The 24,594-nt window shown below is 37.2% G+C and overlaps 1 protein-coding gene across 6 annotated transcripts in view; it reads right to left on the bottom strand.

Annotated features, from left to right (window-relative positions):
• Osbpl6 (oxysterol binding protein like 6) overlaps positions 1-24,594 on the bottom strand; it is a 193,280-nt gene that overhangs the window by 37,582 nt on the left and 131,104 nt on the right. For all 6 annotated transcript variants that reach the window (XM_026391988.2, XM_026391989.2, XM_026391993.2 and 3 more), the window contains exons 4-10: positions 21,609-21,701; positions 16,185-16,307; positions 13,339-13,392; positions 12,132-12,245; positions 11,846-12,016; positions 8,176-8,308; positions 4,382-4,485 (exon numbers count right to left, since the gene is read on the bottom strand). In XM_026391988.2, coding sequence (XP_026247773.1) covers positions 4,382-4,485; positions 8,176-8,308; positions 11,846-12,016; positions 12,132-12,245; positions 13,339-13,392; positions 16,185-16,307; positions 21,609-21,701 — 792 coding nt within the window. The remainder of the gene's footprint in view (positions 1-4,381; positions 4,486-8,175; positions 8,309-11,845; positions 12,017-12,131; positions 12,246-13,338; positions 13,393-16,184; positions 16,308-21,608; positions 21,702-24,594) is intronic.

The following is a 24,594-nucleotide window of genomic DNA, read 5'->3' as shown; positions in this document are numbered from 1 at the left end:
AAATCAGCTTTGAAAACCCGGAAGAATTAGTTTCATTTAGTGATGTACACCTACACATGAACCAGTAGAAGAATTCTTTCATTTTTTCCCCTCCTTCTGGTAGATGAGATTAAGGGATGTAATTTTCCAAATTACATTCATATTTCTCTTCCATCTTCACAAATTTTCTGTTCACATACAAGTAAGTCACACAAATACATACATAATGTTTTTCATGAAATCTTTCTACACACATTACCTTTTTAATATACTAAAAGGAAGAACTTGTTTTTTACCGGAGATGTAATTTGAGGATGTAGGATATCTAAGATAGCTCCATGTTAATGACAGATCTGCCACTATGTACTTCCTACTATTGTTCATCATCTCTAACATTCATGCTATTGACAGTACAGGAAACCTAGCAGCTCTTTCTTCTATGTCACATTTTTAAAATCAGTCCCTTTTGTCTTCCTCTACTTCATTTAAAACATAATTAAGGGCTGGGTATAGCTCAGTTGGTAGAGTGTTTGCCTCACAAGGCCCTGGGTTCAATCCCTAGCATCACCAAAACAAACAAACCCCAAACCTAACCAAAATAAAAAAACAAACATAGCCAAACTTTCTGCATAATGGTATTCAGATTTTCATTAGAACTAAAAGATTTGAAATTTGGGAGCCAGGAAGTCCATTTTTTTAAAAAGGTAACCCCTCCACCCCCACACACAAACACAGAATATTCTAGGACAAGTGTTGACTTCACAAGTTACACAATGGATTTTCTGAGATTAAATTATGGCATGATATCTAGAAGAAATATGGCCAAAAAGATTTGAGTCAGGAACATGGTCTCACCCATACAAAAATAAGCAATCGCACACATAGTATAACACATTCTTCATTTTCAATTTTTTATAGAATCTATTTTATATTTCAAAATTCAGTGACACCACACCAATAAATGCATAACAGCAGGAACAACCACCAGCCCTGTCACCCCTTGGTAGTCTGGGTTCCTTCACAACAGCCGATGGTTAGATGCAAACAACAGAGGGGATGTAAAAATGGGCTGTCGCAACCTGAGAGCCACTGAAGTTGGCCACAGTAAGGATCTTCTGGGGGAAATGAGATGATAATAAGCTCACAACAGATACTTGGCATCATTAGATGGAATTCCCACAGTCAAAAAGCATTTAAAATAGGAGGGGGGGAAACTGGGTATTAGGGTGTGGAAAAGTGATAGGTATGTTCAATCCACTAGAGTAAAAATAAATGCCATGTCTTTTTGTGGGCAAAAATACAGCTGAGTAATAGCATAGTCATGGCTGGGTCCCCAGCAGGTGTGCATGTTGGGGAACTTTGAGTAACTCCCATTCACAGAAAATGAGTGTCCTGAGGGCTCCTGGAAGACCCATTGGCTTGGACAAGCTGAAAAGGTCCAAGATTTCAGTCTATGAAAACTTCTATTAAAGTACAAGTAGAGGACTTTGAGAGTGATTAGTGGCTTACTGTCACCTGAAGTCTATTTATTTCTACTTAAAGTAGAACCATCTTTCCCTTTTGAAAAGACCGTTTGTCTTTGAATGTGGGGATAAGATTACATTAATTTTCCTCAAAAATATCTAAACAAAAATGATAAGGGCCAGGTTGTTTCTATCTGGCACATGAAAAAGAAACAAGACAGCATAAGTAAAAGTTTAAAAAGAAGCAAACTATTCAAAGATATGGCAGGAACATAAACAGAAAATATTTTCCTGCTTTTTGAACAATTTCTTCTGATGACTCCAAAAAAATCCTTGTAACCTCTCGGTATAGTTTAAACATTGCCTGTGACCAGCAGAAGTATTCACAGCTGCATTCTGTTTCCTCCAGTAAAGCTGGATTGTCACAGGGCTGTATGGGCTTCCTAGCTGCAGCAGCCACCAGCTACTAGCCATGGGCACTGAGCTCAGGGCTGCTGAAAATGAACCATTCAAGAAAGCAGCTGTGAATGGGTCTCTAACTTAATTAGAATTTAATTTGCTTTTAAAAACCAGGCAAATAATGTCTATTCACAAATAGATATGTTCTTATTATGCTAGCTTTCTTCCATTATTGTATTTAAAGGAATGGTTCTTTCATTTATAAAAATGGTTCTTTTTCTTGGCTATAAGAACCATAGACACTCAACTGAAAACATGCACACACACACACACACACACACACACACAAACACACACACACCAAACAAACGAGATTCTCATAAGCTCAAAACTTATTAAAAAAAAGTGCCAAAGACAATTCTAGATGAATCTCTTGTCAAATTGTTTGACACATTTGTCCCTATAGTACTAATTTTATGAATAGAAGGGAAAACGCAAACAAAATACCGAATAAAGAAACACTAATTATATTTACAGGCTATAGAACTCTAAATAAAAAATGGATCTTTAATGCTTATGAAAATTTCTTTTTAAATATATCAGATTAGAAAGCAAAGCAACAGTTTGTTATTTACACATTCAGAATTACAATACAAAGAATGTTACTAAAGCAGTTAGAATTAGAGAAGAATTATTCTGTTGATTATTTAGAAGAAAGTAAAGAATTCTGAAAAGCAGTTCCTTTTACCTTCTATTAGGATTCAAATTGATTTAGAGTATAATAAAAACAAAGCTAAATCATAAGTCTAATTTTGACTGTGCAGGTTAAGAATCATTTAGAATACACAGCTAAGGTTAGAATAGTAGATAGTCTAGTTTGGTGATCTGAAAATAATGTGATTTAAATACAAGAGGTTTTAAGAATTTACTGTATTGGTATTACTGCAATATTATGACATAAAAGGATCTTACTTTAAAAATTTAGAACTACTTATTTCAAGTAAAAATTTTATTTAAAATCAACTTCAGTTAAATTTATTATGAGCCATTAAGACTTTAGTTCAGATTTTATAGTGATTATTGCAGGCCCAGTAATATCTATTTTGCAGATTCACAGAATTTAGAGTTAAAAGGGAATTCAGAGATTATCAAATTAAGTCCATCACTTTACCCAGGAGCAAATGGAAGCCCAGAAAATTTAACAGACGTGCACAAAATTTATACAGCCAGAAAATCACAGTGATTAGATGAAAGTCCAGGCTTGTTGATTTTTATTCTAGTGCACCCTCTACTCTTTTTGTCAATAGATAAAAATTTGGACAAAGTTGATACATAAATGGTTCTTTTAAGATCTAGCATATATAAATGGATGTTTATTATAATCTATCAGACTTTTAGTCCAGATTTTTTTTTGGGGGGGTACCAGGATTGAACTCAGGGGCACTCAACCACTGAGCCACATCCCCAGCCCTGTTTTGTATTTTATTTAGAGATAAGGTCTCACTTAGAGTTGCTTAGTGCCTCACTAAATTGCTGAGGCTAGCTTTAAACTCATGATCCTCCTGTTTCAGCCTCCTGAGCCCCTGGGATTACATGCATGTGCCACTACTCCCAGCTTAGTTGAGATTTTTAAGGTGACTTTTTGTTTAAAAAGTTTTAATGGTTCAAAGGCTATGATTGAGAATGAAAATGCTACTTCGCAATCATATAATTTTATCTTTCTTTCTAATTATTTTCACTTATGACCAAGCAAGTAAAATAAATAGATTGTCTACTATTTTAGATCTAAAAAAAACTCTGCTTCAGAAGCACTGGCTTTCAAGTAGTTAAGCTGCTCTCTCAATCCAACATCTGTGAGCGGATATATATAAAGATGAATACTTTTAAAGTATATGAAAACATGAAGGAAGGAAAAGTAAAATCTGTACCTGCAGTTGTATTTTTGTATCTTTGCTGACACTTTTTGTTCTCCAGCGTCTTGTGACCCGCTTGTCTTTCTTTGAAATATCTACACAGTTAGCCTACATTGCACAGAGAGTTAAAGGCAACAACGGATTATTAAGTTTACACAGATGATGCACATGCAGACAGAACAGTCAGTTAGTAAGGAATAATTGTTAGAACCTTGAAGCAAACCAGGAGAGATAGGTATCTCATTCAAAGCAGAGAAAAGAACTTAATTGTAAAATTTCTGATATGCAGAATGAAAACAAGATTAGATATCGTCAGCATTTTTTTCTGTGAAAAGAGTCTTCATTCTGAAAGTGTCTAAATATATATATATTCAAAGCCATTGCAACAGACACATGGGAAGAATGATCCAGAGATATATTTCTACAGCAGTTTGCACTGTATTTAAATGTAAAAACATTTTAAGTTATCTTAACACAATGACACCAAGATTAAAAAATATTAAAAATAACTCTAGAATATAAATTAGTTGTAGTTATTTCCCTTTAAATGTGACTTGTATATTCACAGAATGATCCAGGAAAGATTAAAGTGTTAACTGTTTTTGCTGGCAGCAGTACTAGGTTTACCTGCATGTCAGTAAAGTTTGGTGCTGACTGAGTTCTCTGAAGTATTTCTAAGTTTTGCAGGAGTTTGCTAAGTTCCACAAGGTTAGACTGGCAGTGTGCAAGATCTAAAAAAAAAATCAGAAATAAAAATATGTTAGAATTGGGCCATGAATGCTGGTATTGGTAATTAAGGGGAATCAATCCATAATATGGTAAACATGATCAGGCAGATCAGGTGGTGATACCTGAAAGTGAATTAAACACATCTTCTCTGATTTAGAAAATAAAACCATTGATTATTAGAAGATTTCAAAGCCCGTTCTTACCAATTGATGGCTCTTAGTGTAGAACCCATTAAAATCTCAAATAGTGTGTGATAACTTTCCTTTTCTTTCTAAAAATTTATTTATTTATTCTAATTTGTTATACATGACAGCAGAATGCATTTCAATTCATAGTATACATATAGAGCAAAATTTTTCAAAAAATTGTCTCTAGTTTTACACAAAGTAGAGTCACACCATTCATGCCTTCATACATATACTTAGGGTAATGATGGAAAGCAATATGGAGATTCCTTGGAAAATGTGGAATGGAACCACCATTTGACCAAGTTATCCCACTGCTGGGTTTATACAGCATACTACAGTGACACAACCACATCAATGTTTATAGCAGCACAATTCAGAATAGCTAAATTGTGGAACCAACCTAAAAGCCCTTCAATAGATGAATGAATAAAGAAACTGTGGTATATATACACAATGGAACATTACTCCACCTTAAAAAAGAATAAAATCATGGCATTTGCAAGTAAATGAATGGAGTTGGAGAATATCACACTAAGTGAAGTTAGCCAATCTCAAAAAAACCAAAGGTGGAAGTTTTCTCTGATATGTGGATGCTGATCCATAATGGGGGTGAGTGGGGAGCATGGGAGAAACGGAGGAACTTTAGACAGAGCAAAGAGGAGGGTGGAGAAGGGAGCAGGGATGGAGGTTCCTCCAAAATGTTACAAGGTAGTTGTCTGGAATTTGTGTGGAGTCAGTCAAGTTTAGAAAAACAGAATGGAATGTAGCTCACTAATACTCTTGTAATGAATGATTTTTTAAAAATCTATCAGAGATGTTATACCAACTAACATTTCATCCTTATGGAAAAAATATGCTCCATATTTAAATATGCTTATATATTTAAGGTCTGGACTGGTTTCCAGATCTATAAATAGTCAGCTGCTTTAAGTATTAGAACTGTAAATCAGATAAATAATGCATTCAATAGACATTACATTTTTAGAATGCAATCAATGAAATATGCAACCAATGAATAACCAAGAAATGTTCTTACTTTTGAAATGCAACCAACCTCAATTTAGACACTCTCTGTGACAAATGATCAATATACATTTTTGTTTTTTAAGTGTAATAGGAGATTAAAAAAGAGAGACCGTGACTTTAGGTCAGCAGAACACACCAAAAACAGAGCAGATGGACTGGGGCTTTGGCTCAGTGATAGAGTGCTTGTCTGGCATGTGTGAGGCACTGGGTTCAATCCTCAGTACCACATATAAATAAATAAATAGATAGGTAGATAGATAGATAGATAGACAGATAAAATAAAGGTATTGTGTCCATCTACAACTAAGGAAAAAAATACAGCAGACATTTTTCTGGGTCTGGAAGATTGAGGGAAAGGTTTCAGCAAAGCAGGAAGCTAGGGAAGGACAGAGAGTGCACTGAAGGTTGGGGAGAACAATCTGTATAAAGGCATGCAGGTGGAAATACCCAAGTATATCCACAAAATAGCAAAGTCTGGTTGAGACTATAGCAGGCAAGGCTGAAAGGGTATGAAGGGTCAGAAAGCTGAGGGCATGGGTTGCTAAATGCTGGGCTAAGCAGTTTGGACTAAAGGCCCAGAGCCAATGGAGAACCACTAAAGAGTTTTTGCATAAAAGCTATTTTAAAAACCAATAGTTCTCAGGGAGCATTATGTAGTGGACAAAGAATTGGCTCTGGGATTAGTCGAATGTGGGTTGGCTGGAGTCCCAATCCCTCTACCAGGGCACCTGCATCTTCTTGGGCAAATTCCTTAACCTTCATGCATTTAAGGTTCCTCATCCACAAAGTGCGGATAATAGCAACATCTGTGCCTGGTAGCTGAATGCGAAGGACAATGTCTGCTAAGTTCTGATCCAGGACCTGCAGTCAGGTTCCAGAATGGTAATTTCCCATGATCCTCTGAGAGGGAGGAAGCAGCAGAGCCAGAAACTGAGGCAGAGAACCAGTGAGGAGGCTGGTGATCACACAGAGACAAGAATGGTGGGCCTCAGTCAGAAAGACATGAGTGGAATTCAGGGGAAGACAGAAGGGGAGCATGAGGAGGAGGTTTTCAAAGAAACAATATACAGAACTTGGTCATGGCTGGATGAACAGGGAGGAGGATCAAAGATGACCCCGAGGTTTCAGTGGGGGTATGACAAAAGCACTGACAGAAACAGGGATGTAAGGTACATGGGCCCACTCTCAGGGAAGACACAACTGAGATGGCAGAGCAACTACATGTTCAAGAACACACTCTGGGATCACAATGCCAGAGTGAGTCCCAGCTCCACTTACTAGCCATGGGACCTTGGTAAAGGAAGTGAACTTCTCTGCTCCTAAGTTTTCCAGAGTAGAGGCTGAAATTTTCAGAATCACTGCGTGGGTGATTCTTCCCCAACCTGAAGTTATTGTACTGAAACTAAAGTCTGAGTGTTTCCTTGGTGAATACATCCAAGGAAAACCTTTGGTAAGTCAGCTGGATGTGATAATGAATATAAAATCCCTATTCAATCATATATTCACATAAAGATTAAGTTTGGGAGGTGGATCTCCCAAAGGGCTGATAAAATGCTACAGACTTTGAGTTCACACACAGGTGGGGTGAAAAAAAATATTTGGTCAGGAGACTAACAGATTGCCAAATTTTCATTTTTCTAAGTAAGAACATAAAAATGATACCATATCTAATTTTTTTATAATTTCATAAAGGAAAAAAATTAAATTCATCCTGATGTCATCTTAAGATCATTTTAAGAATTCAGTCGAGCCCTAATAAGTACTCTCTACACTGTCCTTGTTTTTCTTGGTATTGAAGATCAAATGAAAATTGTCTCACAGAATGGAAATGGCCTATGGACCAAGTTTGGACCAATGTGCTCCAGCTGATTACAAGAAAGGAAAAAGTATGAAGAGATAAAGTGGTTTGGAGATACAGAGTGAGGGAATCATGTATTAGTTCAGAATATTTAAAAACTGATCCCTAGTGATATATACCACTAACAGGTAACTATGGATAAAAGATGCAGCATATTAGAATTTTGCCCTTTATGGCTGGATTGTCAGGAAATATATATTCGTTTTATGGACAAGACAGCATCAAAGAAGGCAGCCATGGAACAGACCTAGAGAGAAAGGTAGAATAGCGAGTCCAGGAGCAAGGACAGAGGGTTCTTCAGGGTCTGAAGGGTAGAGAACACGGAAGCCAGCAGAACCAGCAAAAAGATGAGAGAAGGCTGAAGTGGGAGGAAGTCAAGGCAAGATCAAAATCAGGTTCATTTATTGTGAGGGTACAGGAGAACCAGCAGGTAAGTAGCCCAGGTCATGAAATGGAAAAGAATATAAAAAAAAAAAAGAGTATAAAAGTAAGAAAAAGGAAAGGTCAAGGCAATCAAAAGGGTCAGTGTGAAAGATGCAGTACCCACAATTCACTTCAGTACTTGTTTGGTTTGATTCGAGGGCTTATTACTCTGATAGCCCAAATGGGCGGGAACTAACCTTCTGCACACCTGTCCATTTCTTCCGAGTCCTGTAACCAGGCTGCCACTTTGCTCTGGCCAGTTGTACAGGTTGCAGGGAGGCTATTGCTACATGGCAGGGGAGACTGCCAAGGAAAGTTGTTGGGTTGCACCTATAAGGAACAAAAACAGAAATGAACCCTGTGGTTATATGAAGCAGAAAGAGTATATTTCAATGATCATTAAGAAACATAAGTACCCTCATAGTGAGATTAAGAAAAGAGGAATAAAAGGCATCTTGAAAATATGGAGGCAGCCTGTTGGCTAAACGTGGTATGTGTCCAGGGAAGGCAACATTTACAAACAGTAACTGATGAGAACCTTCCGTGGGCTCTCTGTGAATTAAAAATCAGCATCGCACCCAGTGAATAGGAGAATCTGGTGTCTGAAAACTTACAGTGGAAATTTCCTCTGGTCAAGACTGCCCAGACACATGTGAGCCCTATTCAGTTCAGCCCCACGTCCCACACAGCACTGGAGACAGGGTGACCTGCTGCAGCCACACAGCCTTTCAGAGATGAGTGTAACCTGCCAAGATGTCAATCAATCTGTTGAATACAACATGAAGCAAGACTCCACCCCTGAAACCTTATCCCTGCCTTTGAGGTACCCCCTTAAATAAACCACAGGAGCCATTTTCTAGTTGGCCAGCTCTAGCTCCTGTGTGGTCTGGATCTATCAGGCACTCTGCTTCAAAACTATAATTCTGACTCTGACTTTTGTTCTTCACTAATTATTTCTGACTTATTTTCTCTGGTGGCTTATACCCTCCTGAGCAGAGAAAAGGACCCCGTGGTGAGGCGCTGGCCGCCTCCCCATAAGTAACAACACTCCCATTAGGTTGCCAGCTCCACCAATCAGTGAAGGGGATAACATTCAAATGTGTTGCATCTCATACTCACAAGGACCTGCCAACTCAGATTCCCAGCACTTTTAAGTTACTCAGTAAGCTGCATTAGATGCAGTGTCCTTGTTGAGGTACTTTTAACTCATGATTTAAAGCCCTTCCTTTCCAAAAGTCCTCTGTGCCCTTATAATCACTTCAATGTCTCCTCAACCACATGTGACACCTAAATCCATTATCCACCAGCAAGCAGCCTTATAGAACTTCAAATGCGTACTGAAAAATTATATAAAAAGGCAGTTTTGCCAAGTCATTATCTATAGCTGGTAGAATTTCCATTCAAAGGATTTTATGTGAAATAAAGTTAGATGAAATATGTAGATATCAGGATAAGTGCAGTAAACTTCAGTGAAATAAGCAGAAACTTATTTCCCATAAAGCTGAAATAACTTTAAAATTCCATAGTTGGTTTTAATATTAGATTACAACTGAATGTGTCTCTTCAAAATCAGAAGTAAATGATGCACACACTTAGCAAACCCAGACAACTTACTACCCACAAACCAATTCCCATTCAGGAGTCCCCTAGTTTGACATGAAGAAGGCAAGCGAAATGATAAAAAGCTCTTTTCAATCTTCATTGCATTTTGATAAATGCAATGGAAATCTTTTACCAAGTTACATCTTAGAGGTATGCCATTCCCAACTAAAGAAATAGATTTTTTTTGTGAAAACCAGAGTTAACGAGCTTTCTTAGTCTGAGGCAAAGAGTGGGGAGGATTTGGTTTCAGTTCACCATTCTCAGATATCACCCATGTCATTTAATAAATAAGACAAGGGATGAAAACAATGTATCTTTTGTCAACACTCAGTGCCAAAGATGTAGGCAGAAGCCGGAAGAACCAAAGAATTAAATTTTTTAATTTAAAAGATCCATTTGGGATACATTTCTCACTTAATTTGGATAATGCTGTGATTCATTTTACCCTGTGGTGAGAACACAGAAGGCTCAGAGAACCCTGGGGACTATCTTGGCATCTGTAAGTTCCCAACATTCCTAGCCCCCTGACCTTCTGGTATGATTCTTTTTATTTCAGAACTGGCTGGTATTAATGTTAACCCAGCATTATACTCTGGGAAAAAAGATAATTTAAAAAGTCCTTAGCAAGCTTTCAACAAGAATGAAATAATGCAAGGTTTGACAGTCTTGTGAAAAACAATTAATGGGACTTAACTGACATTATTTAAGCAATTTCCACTGAAATAACAAAATTGAAGATAGTAATGTTTCATTGAATCTGATTTTTTTTTAATAAAGCAGATTTTTTTTTCATGAGGTTTTTTTGATGCTTTGCAAAGGAAACCTGAATCTATGTATGATGTACATTCCTGTGAAAGCAAACAGAGAAAGCAGAATCTCCACTGAAATACTTGTGGTAGCCGTTTCTGTTCTTGATTTCATGTGCCAGGTGTAAAGCTGGCACACCCCTGGGCAGTACAATGTGTCTATGTTTCAGAAAACATAATTATTGAATCAAAGGAAGAAACAGCTGCCTCCCTGCCTGTTGCCACAACCTTGGCTTTTTTTTTTTTTTCTTGATATAGGGATCTCATGCAGGCTCTACCATTGAGCTACAACCCCAGCATTTAAAAATTTTTTTATTTTGAGATAAGCTCTTGCTAAGTTGCTCCGGCGAGCTTCAAACTTTCAATCCTCCTGCCTCACTTTGCTGAGTAGCTGGGATTCAGGAGTGTGTCATTGTGCCAGGCTTAATCTTTCAAACAAGCAACACCTGTAGCTTTTCAGTAGCATAGAAAATGAGCTCCTATGGGGGCTGGAATATGGCTCAAGTAGTAGTGGGCTCGCCTGGCATGCATGAGGCACTGGGTTCGATCCTCAGCACCACATAAAATAAAATAATTGTGTCCACCTAAAGCTAAAAAATAAATATTAAAAAAAAAAGAAAATGAGCTCCTGTGGAAGCCCAGGAACAACCTCAGCCTCCCTGGCCTGGCACCTGGTGTAAGAGAAAGGGCAGTGGTTTTGGAAACAGAGATGATTCAGGGTCAAATGCTGTGCCATTCTGGACAAATTCTTTACTGCCCCTGAACTTTGTTTTTATGAAAAATTAGTGATAAATGAATGTCAAATGCTTCATGGAGTACCTGGTCACTGAAATAGGCTACTACCTGTATTATTATTTGCATTAACTTCATTAGCGGGTTAACTTACTTGCATTAACTTCATTATCGGACTTACAAGCTCTCTCTGGGTCAAATTATTACAGCTCAAGGCAAAAAAGCAAGTTTCACTTTCAGAACTTTAGGGTATTCTTATTATCACCCTAAAATTATGAAGGTACCTGATTACTGGGTGCTGATTAAACAAATACTTGCTCCTCTTCCTAATATTCTTACAAAGCCACATAAAAATAGAATGCCCTTTAGTCATTAAAAAGGAAAAATAACTCTCAATACTTTTGGTGATCACATTTATGCCTAATCTATATTTGTGATTAACTCTGATGCCAATGTCATTGCTATCTCCTGAGTGTCAGTTTACAAAGCAAACTTTTTTTTTTTTCCTGGTGTTTTCTTTTTAATTGACATCACAGATACTCTGACATCTATGCTCCCATGGACTTCCCTTTTTGAATCTGAAATCAAAAGACTAGTAAATACGTTGATAGGATATATGGTCTGATATACTTACGGTCTGTATTGAATTATCTATGGGACGTGGAATACCATATCTGCATAATTTTCTAAGCAATTGCCATGTTGGTTTTATAGAGCAAAATCATACCTTTCCATCAACAACAGAAACATTCGCAGCTGGGGAGGACTCCGCTGTGGAAGTTGCAGGAAATATGTGAAAACTAGCATCTCTTGGTGATCTCACAATTTCATTCTGACGGTACAGCCGATGATGGCGCAGCTTGGAAACCCAGGCATCAAACCAGTCCTGGGACTTCACCTGAAATAAAGAGCAAGAGGAGAAGGTAGCTGGGAAACCCATCTCTTGTCTGCCACTGGTGCAGATAAATCAGGTCTCCCATAATGGCCCAAGAACTGTTGGAAAGCGATTTCACCTTCAAATGGTAGATGTGCTCTTCCGTGTCAAGGTCTATTCTCCGTGCTTTCTTTTTAATTGACATTACAGATAGTCCGACATCTATGCTCCCATGGACCTTCCCTTTTTGAATCTGAAATCAAAAGATTAGTAAATACGCTGATAGGATATACGGGCTGATGTACTTATGGTCTATATTGAATTAGTGATCTGAAGGTAATTTTTAACTTATCTATGGGAAGTGGATTACCATACCTCTTTAAAAAAAGAGAAAATGGTTGGGATTCTGAAGTTGAGACCCTTAAACTGAGGACAGTTAAAGTTCCTGTGACTTCATACCAATTTCATTAAGTGACAATATTTATCTTATTTCTGTTTTGGAAACAGCCTCTAAGGCCAGTTCTTCAGAATTCTAGATCACATAGGTTATATCCCTTCAAAAGACATTTTCATGACTCCTAAAGTAACTATGGTCAACGTTTTGACTTATGACCCAGAACATCCCTGAACAGTGAGACAGAGCTAGGGCAGAAGTAGGCAACACGGAAGGCAAGACACAGAGCAGCCCGTTCCTCCTTTTGGCTGTCCCCTTGTGATCAAAGACACCCTAATTCAACAGCAGAGATGGGGACTAAACTGTAATCTGAGCAATATGTCATTTCCCCTACACCACATGATATGAAGGGAATTTTCCTGATTTTCATGTAAACGACTACTTTATATATTAAACAAAAACTAGTTCAAGAAATTTTTGTGAGTTGGGATTCCCAAGATAAAACAATGTATGAAACAGAAATAAAATTCAAAAGACGGTTTCTAAAGGACATCAACAAGAACAAAAATGGCTTTAAATCTCAAGAAAAGTACATAAAGCAGAGTTTATTGAGAGGGCCAGGGGAAAGAAAAGACTATTTGCATTCTTCTCTTCAAGAGAGAAAGGGGTGATTTTATTTACGTGTTGCTCTTGGGTTTAAGCTTCTGTTTTGAACGTACATTAATTAGTTAATTTAAATCTTCATGCACTAGTTTGAGACTTTCTGCTATCTTGAGTATAAGCATAAGACACACCTTCTCAGAAACATGCAGGTTTGGAAGCCTGTTAAATATCAGAGGCATATACATGCACAAAGCTGGGAACTACAGCACAAGGCTTGTACAATTAGTGTTTACTCACTTCAAGCAGAATTCTAAATCAACTTTTGAAACAAGTCCTGTGTGCTACTTACATCAAGTGGTGCCTTTGAATACTTTAACATTCCATTATCCAGGACAAAAAAACGCTGCAAGAACCAAACATCCCTAGTTATTGTCTATATTTTGAATTATATAAAACATTCACAAATGTGGGTCTAGTTGCTTCACATTTAGCAATCAACATGTTTGATCATTTTAATATATGAATTCAGTGCATCTGGCCACAGTCATTTTAAGCTGCAAGGAGATCAGAGCTCTCATTCTGTGTTATTAACCTACCAGTGTTCTTTTACATGTAACTCAAGGGGGATGAATTTTTTTCACCATGGTTTTGATAACAAGGAGGAAATCTCAGGGCCTATAGCTAAGACCTTCTGAATGAACCACATATTTCTGAAAGTGAGAAATGATAATAATCCAGATTATGTCACAATAATTCTGTGAGGAGTTCTACACAATTCTGCAGGATTCTTTTTACCCTATAGGCAAACTCGTCAATTTTCTCTAGATAATTCCTGAAAATGTTCTTGTTCACTTTAGAAGCCAATAGACTGGATCTTTGAAGAATGAATTCTTAGAAAGTTTAAGTGGCTTTAGCAAACTGCTTGCATTTCACTATTAGTAAAAGAAATTAAAATATTTCCAAATTATGTTAAGGGTAGAAAAAAGAGAGAGAGTTTTTTTTGGCAATTTTTGTCTGCTCCAAGGTCTTCTTGATCCAGTCTGAATGGATTTAGCCATTTTTGCTCCACAAACACTTAGAAACTCTCTGCTCTTGATTTCCTTTCAGTGGACAATTTACAAGAGAACAAACTGCTCCCAGGACCCAATCACACAAAGGACCCAGTGACTTCCTGTAGCTCTACACATGCAGAGAGTCTTTCTGTTGCTGGAAAAATTACTCTGCTGGAAAGTTTTTATGTGATTCAGGAACTCACAGATACTGAGGTTGCAGGAAGTCAGGTCTGGGGTCACCTGCCCAGAGCTCACAAAAGGCCACTGTAACCCCTTTGTTTCAGATTTAGGAGAACAAGAAGCAACGAAGAATCTCCACAATTGAAAAACATATCACTATTCAATTGTCTAGGGCCAAATGGGCTGATGCTTGAATCAGTAATAGGTTGGTACTGGAGATGAGGAGAAAGGGCAATGGAAAGGAGACCCTCCCTCCTTTCATTTATGCAGCAAGATGTTTACAGACGTACTCCAGAAAGTTGTCAAACCACAGTCACTTATACTGAAACATGGACTGAGAGTGTTAAATTTAGTGATTCATATAAAATCTTTCTTTGACCTTTTTTCCCTATTTTTAAAAATTTCTATCTATCAAAGAATTTTAGTGAAGATAACCTGTAGGATGTCACAGGGAAAGAGCTTAGCAAGCCACCGATTAGAGGAAGTGCCAAGTCAGAGTGCAAGGCAAAGATGATCCCAGAAAGGATCACGAGGTGACCAAAATTCAGGGAAGAAAAATTTTAAAAATGGATGGAGAAAGATCACTTGCATTGGAATAATATTATAGGGTTCAGGGGAGACAGTTTCTGACAAGGGAGAGGGCATCTTAGTCAGAAGCCCCTTTGATCTGTTTTTGTTCCATCTTTGGATTCAGGACACTGGGACTTCCTTTCCCATTTGTTCATTTCGAATCTTTCCCTTAAAAATGCATAAAATGGGGCTGGGGATGTGGTTCAAGCGGTAGCACGCTCGCCTGGCATGCGTGCGGCCTGGGTTCGATCCTCAGCACCACATACCAACAAAGATGTTGTGTCTGCCGAGAACTAAAAAATAAATATTAAAAATTCTCTCTCTTACTCTCTCTCCTCTCTCACTCTCTCTTTTAAAAAAATATTTAAAAAATGCATAAAATGTGTTTTTTTCAAGCAAGTTATAATCCATAACTGTCCTGTTTTAAGCCAGTGGTCAGCTACTATCTGGACCTTTGAGTTGACAAATCTGTCCGTTTAAGATGAAATCCATCAGTAGAGATGATGAGCAGATGAACTTGATCTTCCAGTGATTTCAGAGATGATTCTGAATGGTCCACCAGAGCGCTTATACTGAAGGTGGAAGAGAATTTCCTTCTCCTTAGTAACACAAAATTATTTTTTTTCCCCCTGCTGGAAAGATATGGGGTCTTGCTATGTTGCCCAGGTTGGTCTCAAACTCCAGAGTTCAAGGGATCATTTGGCTTCAGCCTTTCCAAGTAGTTGGGACAATAGACACATGCCATCACACCCAGCTAGCACTATGGAATTCTTACTACTTGGGTAATTATAACAATGTAGTAACAAATATTTCCTCCCTAATTAAAACTGGGAGGTAGAAAAGGATATTGGGAGGGGAGAGAAGAATAAACTACCTTAAAAAGTGGTAACCAAAATTTCCAGAATCAGCAATTTTCCAAATTTACTTTGTCCTAGTAATAACTGTAAGGTTTATCCCACAAAACTAAACAGTATTCAATTATAAAGATGCTCATTGCAACAACATAACAAAAAATTGGACAAGTCCTATATATCTAGCAATAAGAAATTGTTTTAATAATGGTGGAATATATAAATCCACCCAAAGGAATACACTTAAAAGCATCTCATATTTAGAAAAATATTTAATGAGAACATATCCATACTAATTTATGTGAAAAAAAGTAGGTTAGACAATAATATGTACAATTTGGATTTTAAGTATTACATAAACATTTTCTCCTTCATCTATATGCTACAGATCTTGGACGCTAGTAGGTATAATAGAATGAAATTCATGGGGCCTTGAAAATGAGTTTTATGTATATGCAATAGTCTTGGTTTCCTACTGAATAATCACAAATAATATCCTTTCTATGAAGATGATCTGAAATTGAATCTGATAAAAATGTTACCTTGTGCCAGCCTTTTAAAGGCCATTTTCTCTTCTTCAACATAAAGCCTTCGTGTTTGTCTGGTTTCTGGACATTAGTTTGACCTATTTTCAGCCCTTCTATAATTTCCCAGCTGTCAGCTTCCTGAGAGAAAAGAAAAACAAATCACATATTTTCTGTGTTTGACGACACACTTAAAGCAGATTCTTAAGTAGAAGTTGCTTTTGAGGCAACACTAGACCCGCCAGAAGTAGAAAAGATTCCGGAGCGAATTCTAACATCAAACACAGCTATGCACTTTTAACTGAAGTTAAATGAGTTTCCCAGGTAGACCTGGAGGCACTCAGGGTCCATCAGAGACTCACTGGGGCCACCTTGTCTACTTGGGGTGGGAAGGAATTTCAATTGCCTGTACTCAGAATGTTTAAAATGCATTTTCCCAGACAGTTAATCTCTGGGCACCAGAGGAACTTTAAAGTTTTAGAGTAAGGCTGTTTTGAGGACAAATGTTCAATTAGTGTGCAGATCTGGCTTTCTGGGTAGAAGCAGAAAGGCTGCAGGCGTCTAAAGTGGCTGGGAACCTGCTATCAACACAGAACTATGCCATGGTCCTGTTTCTTCTTGGTACGGCCATGGCATTTCCAAGTGGGTGTTAAACACCTTACTTGTCAAGTGCACACTGATAAGTACAGGCTTTCAATGGTAGAACTCCCCTTGGGTGTCAGTATTAAAGAGCATCAGGCTGCAAGGCCAAGAATCTGAGTTCTAGAACTGGGAGTGTAGTTTGGTGGTAGAGTATGCTTAGCATTTCCAAGGCCCTGGGTTCAATTCCCAGCACAAAAAGTAACAAATAATTAGAAACAAATAAACAAACAAAAAACCTTGGGTCTAAGAGTCCAGACTTAAACACCCTCCTGTTAAAAGCCAATTAAATGTTTCCTCTTTTTCAAGACATATTACGTTCATCTGCTCATCTGCGGTACTTCATTTTTTAAAAATGAATTTTAAACATTTACAAAGCACAATATTTCAGACTTTAAGAATACAAATTTTCTGAAAGACTATGAGATCTGGTGACACTGGGTTTGCCAAGTGAAGGATGTCTGTCTTTATTTTCCCATAGTCCCTGCTGGACTTGACAAACCCAGTTGATTCTAAGGGCCATTCAGTTATAAAGTAACCATTGAACTAGCAAACACTCTGAGAGCTCATATGCTAAAGCTCAGGCATGACATTCTGGACCACAGTGTGCCCTTTTAACAATTCAGCAGAGGCGGCAGCTCTCAAGGTGGGAAGAGGCTCCCATACCCACTGCACAGTTGCTGCAATCCTGCCCACAATGCAGGGAGGCAAAATCTCTCAGCATAACCCACTCTATTGCCTCCCTCAGAAAGTTGGATGTGTGGTCCATGAATCAAGGAAGGCTCTCTATAGGATGCCTCATCCCAAACTGACTTGGGAAGATGCTTTCCAAAATGATTTGTTCTATCAGAAATCATTTACAGTCTACATAAAAAAGCTCAACAGGAATGGCCAATGGAATTCATCTCAGAGAAGATGGCTTTGCTGGCCCAAGTAGGTGGGTGATAGCTGCCCCAAATCTGCAGAGGAGCCCACGAATCAGAGGGAAGGGTTCATAATCAGTTCCTGATGTGAGCCACAGGAAGGGAGGCAGCTGAGTCCTTACTGTCCATTCCTATATCCACTTCTCCCATATCCACATCTCCTGATGTGGCCAACATTGCTTCATTCTAACATCAGAGACAAGGAGATGCTCCTGACCTTTGAAAAGCCCTCCAAAACCAGCACCATGCCTCCATGCTACCTAAGCCCAATGCACAATTACCTTATCCATACATTCCACCATCATTGTTAACCCCCTGCCCAAATGAACACCCCCAAAATGAACCTGAGACTACTATCACTTCTTCATCTTCCTGGTCATCCCTAAAGACTGAACTGTATACCGTAGAGAAACATACCTGCTGGTGTCCACTTGGTGACATTAAGAACTCTTGAAAGGATCTTTAACAACCTAAGAAGTGGTTTCCTACTTGTGGATAATTCTATCAGAAACTGTGATTCATCTGGTCAAAACTTAATTAGAGGTAGCGTTTTTTTAAAAAAAATGTTTTTGATGAGACAATTTCAGGCTGCATGGAATATCATGTTTTTGGACAAGATAAGTGCTGGTAGCATTATCACATTTCCAGAGTGCCAAGTGGAAGGCTTTGGCACCCCTTTCTCACTACTGAATTAAACACTGAACAAGTGAGTTTTGTTATAAATAATGTTTAAATGACAAGAGAAAAATAGTAAGTTCTTATAGAAAGTTTGGCTTTCTGCTGTCACCAGACAGGTAGATAACCACTCTATTCCATAGATTTTTGCTAATTTCTTTTTAAAAGTTTTAAATAATCAAAATTAAATCATTAAGATAACAATTCTCTATATAAGTGGGATCATATTCATTAGAGCTTTCTTTGTTCTTGAGAGATTTCATCTATATTTAAAGACATTTCTATTTTTAGTGGCTTCATCTGTGGATAGTATCTATAAAAGAATCGAGTTTTTATTTCTGGCTAGATCTTATTTGAAAGCTAGTATTTAACTTCTATTTTTTTTTGTGTGTGCATGCATATGTGTGATGAATGGAAATATTTAATAACAAGTATAAATGTTTTCCTTTTTTTTCCTAACTGAATTCAGAATATAATAACAGCATGTCTCTGTGGAACTATGGACACAGATTTCGATCAGAGTGGCTTTCCTTTCTTCTTTAGGAGTTTAATTGGAGAGGAGGGAAAAAAGGGATGAGAGAAAAGGCTGGAAGTTAAAAGTGTATTTCTTACACATAAATGCAGTAGCTCTGAACAAATAATTCCATTTCTCTAATGCAATATTCCTAAACCTAGCAAAAGAAATAGAAATAATCCAAATATAGTTCTTAAAATTAAATAAGCTGTCAAGCTGACAAAGAGGCAAATTATAAAATCAGAGCAAACAAAATTCTCTTTATTTCAATTATAAATTCTGACCATAATGTTCTAAATAAGTGTGTAAGAAAAGAAAACCCATTTCTGTACAAGATAGGGTCTTCTGTGCTCTATGTTCCATTATGTAAAAATTCCTGCCTCTATGCCTAGTAGATGAGTTATACCTTAAGAAAACTGAATAACTTTCTGAAAATTGAAGATTTTTTTTTTTGAAATTTCAATTGATATTTATTTCCTGTTTAAAAGTCTCAACTATTCCTAGGTTTACTTAAAACAGAAACAGAAGCAAAGGTCCTGATGTGATCATGTCAGTACTTGACTTAGGTCAGATATACAAGCATCTTTGGATTAAAGAAGTTGTAAAAATACTTATAATGCAGTAACAATAAATAAAATAGAAATCTAATATAATCTAATAATAGCCTGAGCCTTTTCATTAAAAAATAGAGAAACACTTCCTTTCTCAAGGGTATGCTGTATAGGTGTACATATATGTGCCTATGTGTAGGTAAATGCAAGGGGGTGACGGTGGTGACAGTGAGGGCATGCAGAAATGCTTTAGGACTTAAGCCATCAAACAAAAAATTTGAACAAATCCTGGCCAAGGCAATGTGTATTTAAAACAAAGTTCTGCTACGAATCAGTGCCCAGGAAGTCCATCTTTTCTCAAAGGAGCTGAAACAGTGAGGTGCTTTGCCATCTAGATGGGATGTGGAAGATTTGTTCTGTATATACTAATACAAAAATACGACAAGGGTGTGCTAGTCCTACAGCAAGATACAAATGGTCAAGAACATAGGGAAGTAATGGGAAGTGGATGTTGGTGCCCCACCCAGACCCCTTTGTTAGACCAGGGAACCCACACCGATGCTGCTGTGAGCTGGGATAACAGCTATTTATTTCTATGGGGGATTGATATTTAACCAAGTTGAGGTATTTATCCCTGAGAAATTATGCTAATTATCAGCAAAATGAGAATATTACTACCTACTTCAATGAGCTGGTGGCTGATGAAAGAATCTTTGTTCTACTCCAGTACCTCCTACAAAATAGGTGTTTAATTAATATTAGCCACCTTTCCCAGTGTCTCATATTTATTTTTTCTTTCCTTCCTTTATGCTAATTATTTCTTTCCTTTCTTTTTGCTAATTATGAGAGTGGTGATGTTTCAAAGAGATATATGAATTATATTTACCAAGTATGCATTCTCTAATTGCTGTCTGAATGGAAGTCACTTTTTATTTCCAAATTATTTTTTATAGTTTGATAACTCCCCTCTTTCTTTAGCTTAGAGTTTTACTCCTCTCTGAACAAACTTTGTAACTTGTAATGTCTTTAAAGTATAAAGTGGTAGAAATATATATATATATACAATAACACTAGGGTAGTAATGTGTTCTTTTCTTAAAGGGTTATTTAATATAGAAAAAGCAAAGTGGAAGGATTGGCTATACTATATCTAGAAGTTGACCATATTTAGAGCTAAAATGCTATTTTTATATCTGAATTCCAAATCTGAATGCATTCTATTTTCAGCTTTCTCGATAAGGGAGCCAGTTCAATGAACCTCTTAGGGAGCAGTGGGTAGGAATAGATGCTATTTCCTCAAATGATTTTTGCATTTTAGACATAAATGAATTTAGATGTTTTTCTAGTCTGAGAGAAAGCAGGCTGAAGGGGAGGGACTCTAGCTCCCACAAAACAGAAAAGGTCTTAATATCTGCAAAGTCCTCCCAGAGCCTCCTGTTAGGAAGGCCAGACATGGGAAGGAAAACAGATCTCAGAATGTGCCACAGCCCCTCCATGTAGGGACTGTTTTACCTTGAAAATCCCTGTACAGCTGGAGAGCACTGGTTGTAGAGTTGGGCAAATATAACTCTGAATTTCTGCTCTGCTATTTAAGAGTTTTTCTTTTCTTTCCTTCCTTTATTTATAACTTTGGGCAAGTTACTAACTCAGTTTCTATATTTGTAAAATGTAACACCTATCGACATTGCCTGAAGCTGTTGATAAGAATTACATTAAATGGGATAATGTATCTAAGCACTTAGCATAGTGCCTGGTGTGCAGTATGTGGGCTATCATGGTAACTGTTATTATTATTGTTGGACCCTGTGATTTTTTCTTTTTTCTTTTTTTGCCATTAGCTCAGCACAGATATATTTCCTTCTCTCTCCAATAGGGAATAGCAGTAGTTTCTCTTTCCTTCTTCTTTTAAAGAGAATTTTGAACCTTTGTAAGCAACCCTGCAAATCCAAGGAATATATATTTTCCTCTACTTTCTCCTAACCGAAAGCAGAGATTGTACTTCGGACAGAAAGAAAAGGAAGGGGATACCCTGTAAGTGCTGTCACAGCCACCTCTGGGTGAGTCAGGTGTAAAAGTCATTCACAGTTCATTTGGTCCCAGCATCAGGCCATCTGAGTAAGGAACCACATATCATCACTGACCTTGGAGAGGGGGATGGGCTCCGGTTCTAGCAACTGCCGACTTACAGAGGGCTCGGTGCTAGAGGACGCTGTTCTCTCCAAGATGTGGATACTCTGAAAGTGAATAGAAATATATCTCAGTTAGACCACTCATTCTTCATATTTGTGGGCCTGGATGTGAAAACACACACCTCACAGTGCAAACAGTAAGTGATGTTCTAAATGGCAATTATCTTAGAGACCAAAGTTAACAGCAAACATCAGAAAAATGTGTTTGCGCAGGATTCTGTCTTCTCCTCATGGACCTACTGCTGAACTTCTGCTGCGATGCTGGTTTTAATCTTAGGCATTCAGAGTATGAAAAAACTTGAAATCACACACAGTAACGAGGACGTCTGACATATGAGCAACTTTATGAGAATGGCACATTTACCACTCAGACTAATTAGTCTCACATTGAAATATCTGCCCTTCTCTCCAACAGAAAATGGCAACAGACTAAGAAAAAGGTCTAAGTTGAAAAGTCCAGAGCCTCAATATTCTTTTGTGCCTAGAGTTTCTTATAAAAAATGCAAGGGAAGAAAATAGTTTATAATAAAAGTAGATGCTTTTACAAAGCCTATAAAGAACATCTAGATTGGCAAAAGAAACTTAAATTAGTAAAACAATATTCCAAAAGAAAAACAGGCAAGGTACGTGAACAGGCAAATCATGTGGAATGTTTGAAACGATGTTCAGCCCCAGAAGTATTAAAAAAATATAAAAACTAAAAAATCAGCTTTTTTTTTTTTTTTTACTAGATTCAAGAATGGACCAGGTTTGAAAGAAAGGGAATATTAACTGGGTTTGGTTTCCCTAAAGAGGGCCTTTGGAAAAAGAAGTATATGCCTCACTGGTCTAGCACTCCCCCAGCTGCCTTTTTATTTTTTTGAGACAGAGTCTCATTATGTTGCCCTGTTGGGACTGACTATAGGCATGTGCCACTGTGCCTGGCTCAAGGTCTTTACCCTAAAGAAATAAATAGAGAACTATGCAAAGAATAGATATGTCTACAAAAGCCTTATTTATTAGAGTAGAAAAATCTAATTGATATGGGAATAGTAGAGACTCAAAAGGAAATACCAAAATGGCAATATGGACCTATATTTACTGATAAGGAAAAAATAACCTTGATGTCTGTCAACTGAAAAATCAAGCCACATCTAGTATGTGGAATATGATGATTTTGTATATATTACAATTAAAATTTATTCCAAAATGCTAGTGGTAGCTAAACAAAGGTGGCAGAATTACAGATGATTTAAGATTTTTCTTAATAGCTTTCAGGTTAAAAAGTCTTTTTTTTTAAAAAAAATATGTACTATTTGTATATTTGGAAAAAATTAAGCACTTTCTTTGGGAGGGACAGATCTGAAAGGCACCAGAGAAACTCCATGAATATTCAGTTTAGGCTGAAAATGAAATGTGACATTATTACTTTGGTAATTACACCTCACTGTTTCAATGAACAGGACTTACATTTATTTTATCAAAGTCTCCATTTTTGGATTATCACTGGAAAGATTTTAGATTAATATTTGCTTTTTTTCATGAAGAAAATTTTGACAAAAGCCAAAATATCCTAATTTATTTATAATCTTCAAGATTTTGGTTAATTTTATTACCTTGAAAATAAGAGGCTATACATTTTAAGTATCCTAACTGTGTGTACTTGTTAAAACATTTATTAGGAAGAAAATAAGTGATGTGAAAGGTTGAAGAATTGTTCCTCTTTCTCTCATTTGTGCAGAAGCAGAAAAAATAAGAAGAGGTATTTTGAGACCAGATATTAGCAAGAATTCCTAATCTGACAGTCACAGCATCCAAGGACAATGTAAGTATTAGCTGAGACTCTGATCTTTCCATTTCCAGGTTTACTTGAATTATCAAAGAGAAACTTAAAATATGGCTGAGTATTCATATTTGTGTGGATGTCTTTCATGGAAGAGTCAAAAACAAAGATGTGCTGTGAGTGATAAACTGGGGATTTGTTCAGATCTTGGACAGATACCATTTTCTTTTAATTTATTTATTTTATTCCAATTTGTTATATATGACAGTAGAATGCATTACACTTGATATAACACTTATAGAGCACAATTTTCAATATCTCAAAGTATATTCATACCATTCGTGTCTTCCTACATGTAATTAGGTTAATAATGTCCATCTTATTCCACCATCTTTTCTACCCCCATCTCCCTCCCTCCTCCTCCCACCCCTTTACTCTATCTAGAGTTCACATAATCCTCCCATGCTCTCCCTCCTAACCCCAATATGAATCAGCCTCCTTATATCAGAGAAAACATTCGGTATTTGGTTTTTTGGGATTGGCTAACTTCACTTAGCATTATATTCCCTAACTCCATCCATTTACCTGCAAATGCCATAATTTTATTCTTTTATTGCTGAATAATATTCCATTGTGTATATATACCACAGTTTCTTTATCCATTCATCAGCTGAAGGGCATCTAGGTTGGTTCCACAGTTTAGCTATGGTGAATTGTGCTGCAATAGACATTGATGTGGCTGTGTCCCTGCAGTATGCTGTTTTTAAGTCTTTTGGTTATGGATCGAGGAGAGGGATAGCTGGGTTAAATGATGGTTCCTTTCCCAGTTTTCCAAGGATTCTCCATACTGCTTTCCAGACTGACTGCATCAACTTGCAGTCCCACCAGCAATGTATGAGTGTACCTTTTCCCCCACATTCTCACCAACACTTCCATTTTTTTTAATCAAGAGGTAGAATTATTTATAAGTCTACACACATTTAGTAGCAAGTTCACTCACTTTCTAATAGAACACCAACAAAAATTCCAGTAAAATAAATATAATAAATCAAAAGATCTGACAATGTCAGTGAAATGAGCCATTCATTCATTCACTCATTTGTTCATTTAAATAATCAATCATTACTGGTACTTCGGTGCACTGAGCCAGACACAGATGACAGGGTGACAGAGAAC

Source organism: Urocitellus parryii, chromosome 1, assembly GCF_045843805.1.
Source record: "Urocitellus parryii isolate mUroPar1 chromosome 1, mUroPar1.hap1, whole genome shotgun sequence".
NCBI classification, from domain to species: Eukaryota; Metazoa; Chordata; class Mammalia; order Rodentia; family Sciuridae; genus Urocitellus; species Urocitellus parryii.
This window is presented reverse-complemented; position numbering and strand designations above follow the sequence as displayed.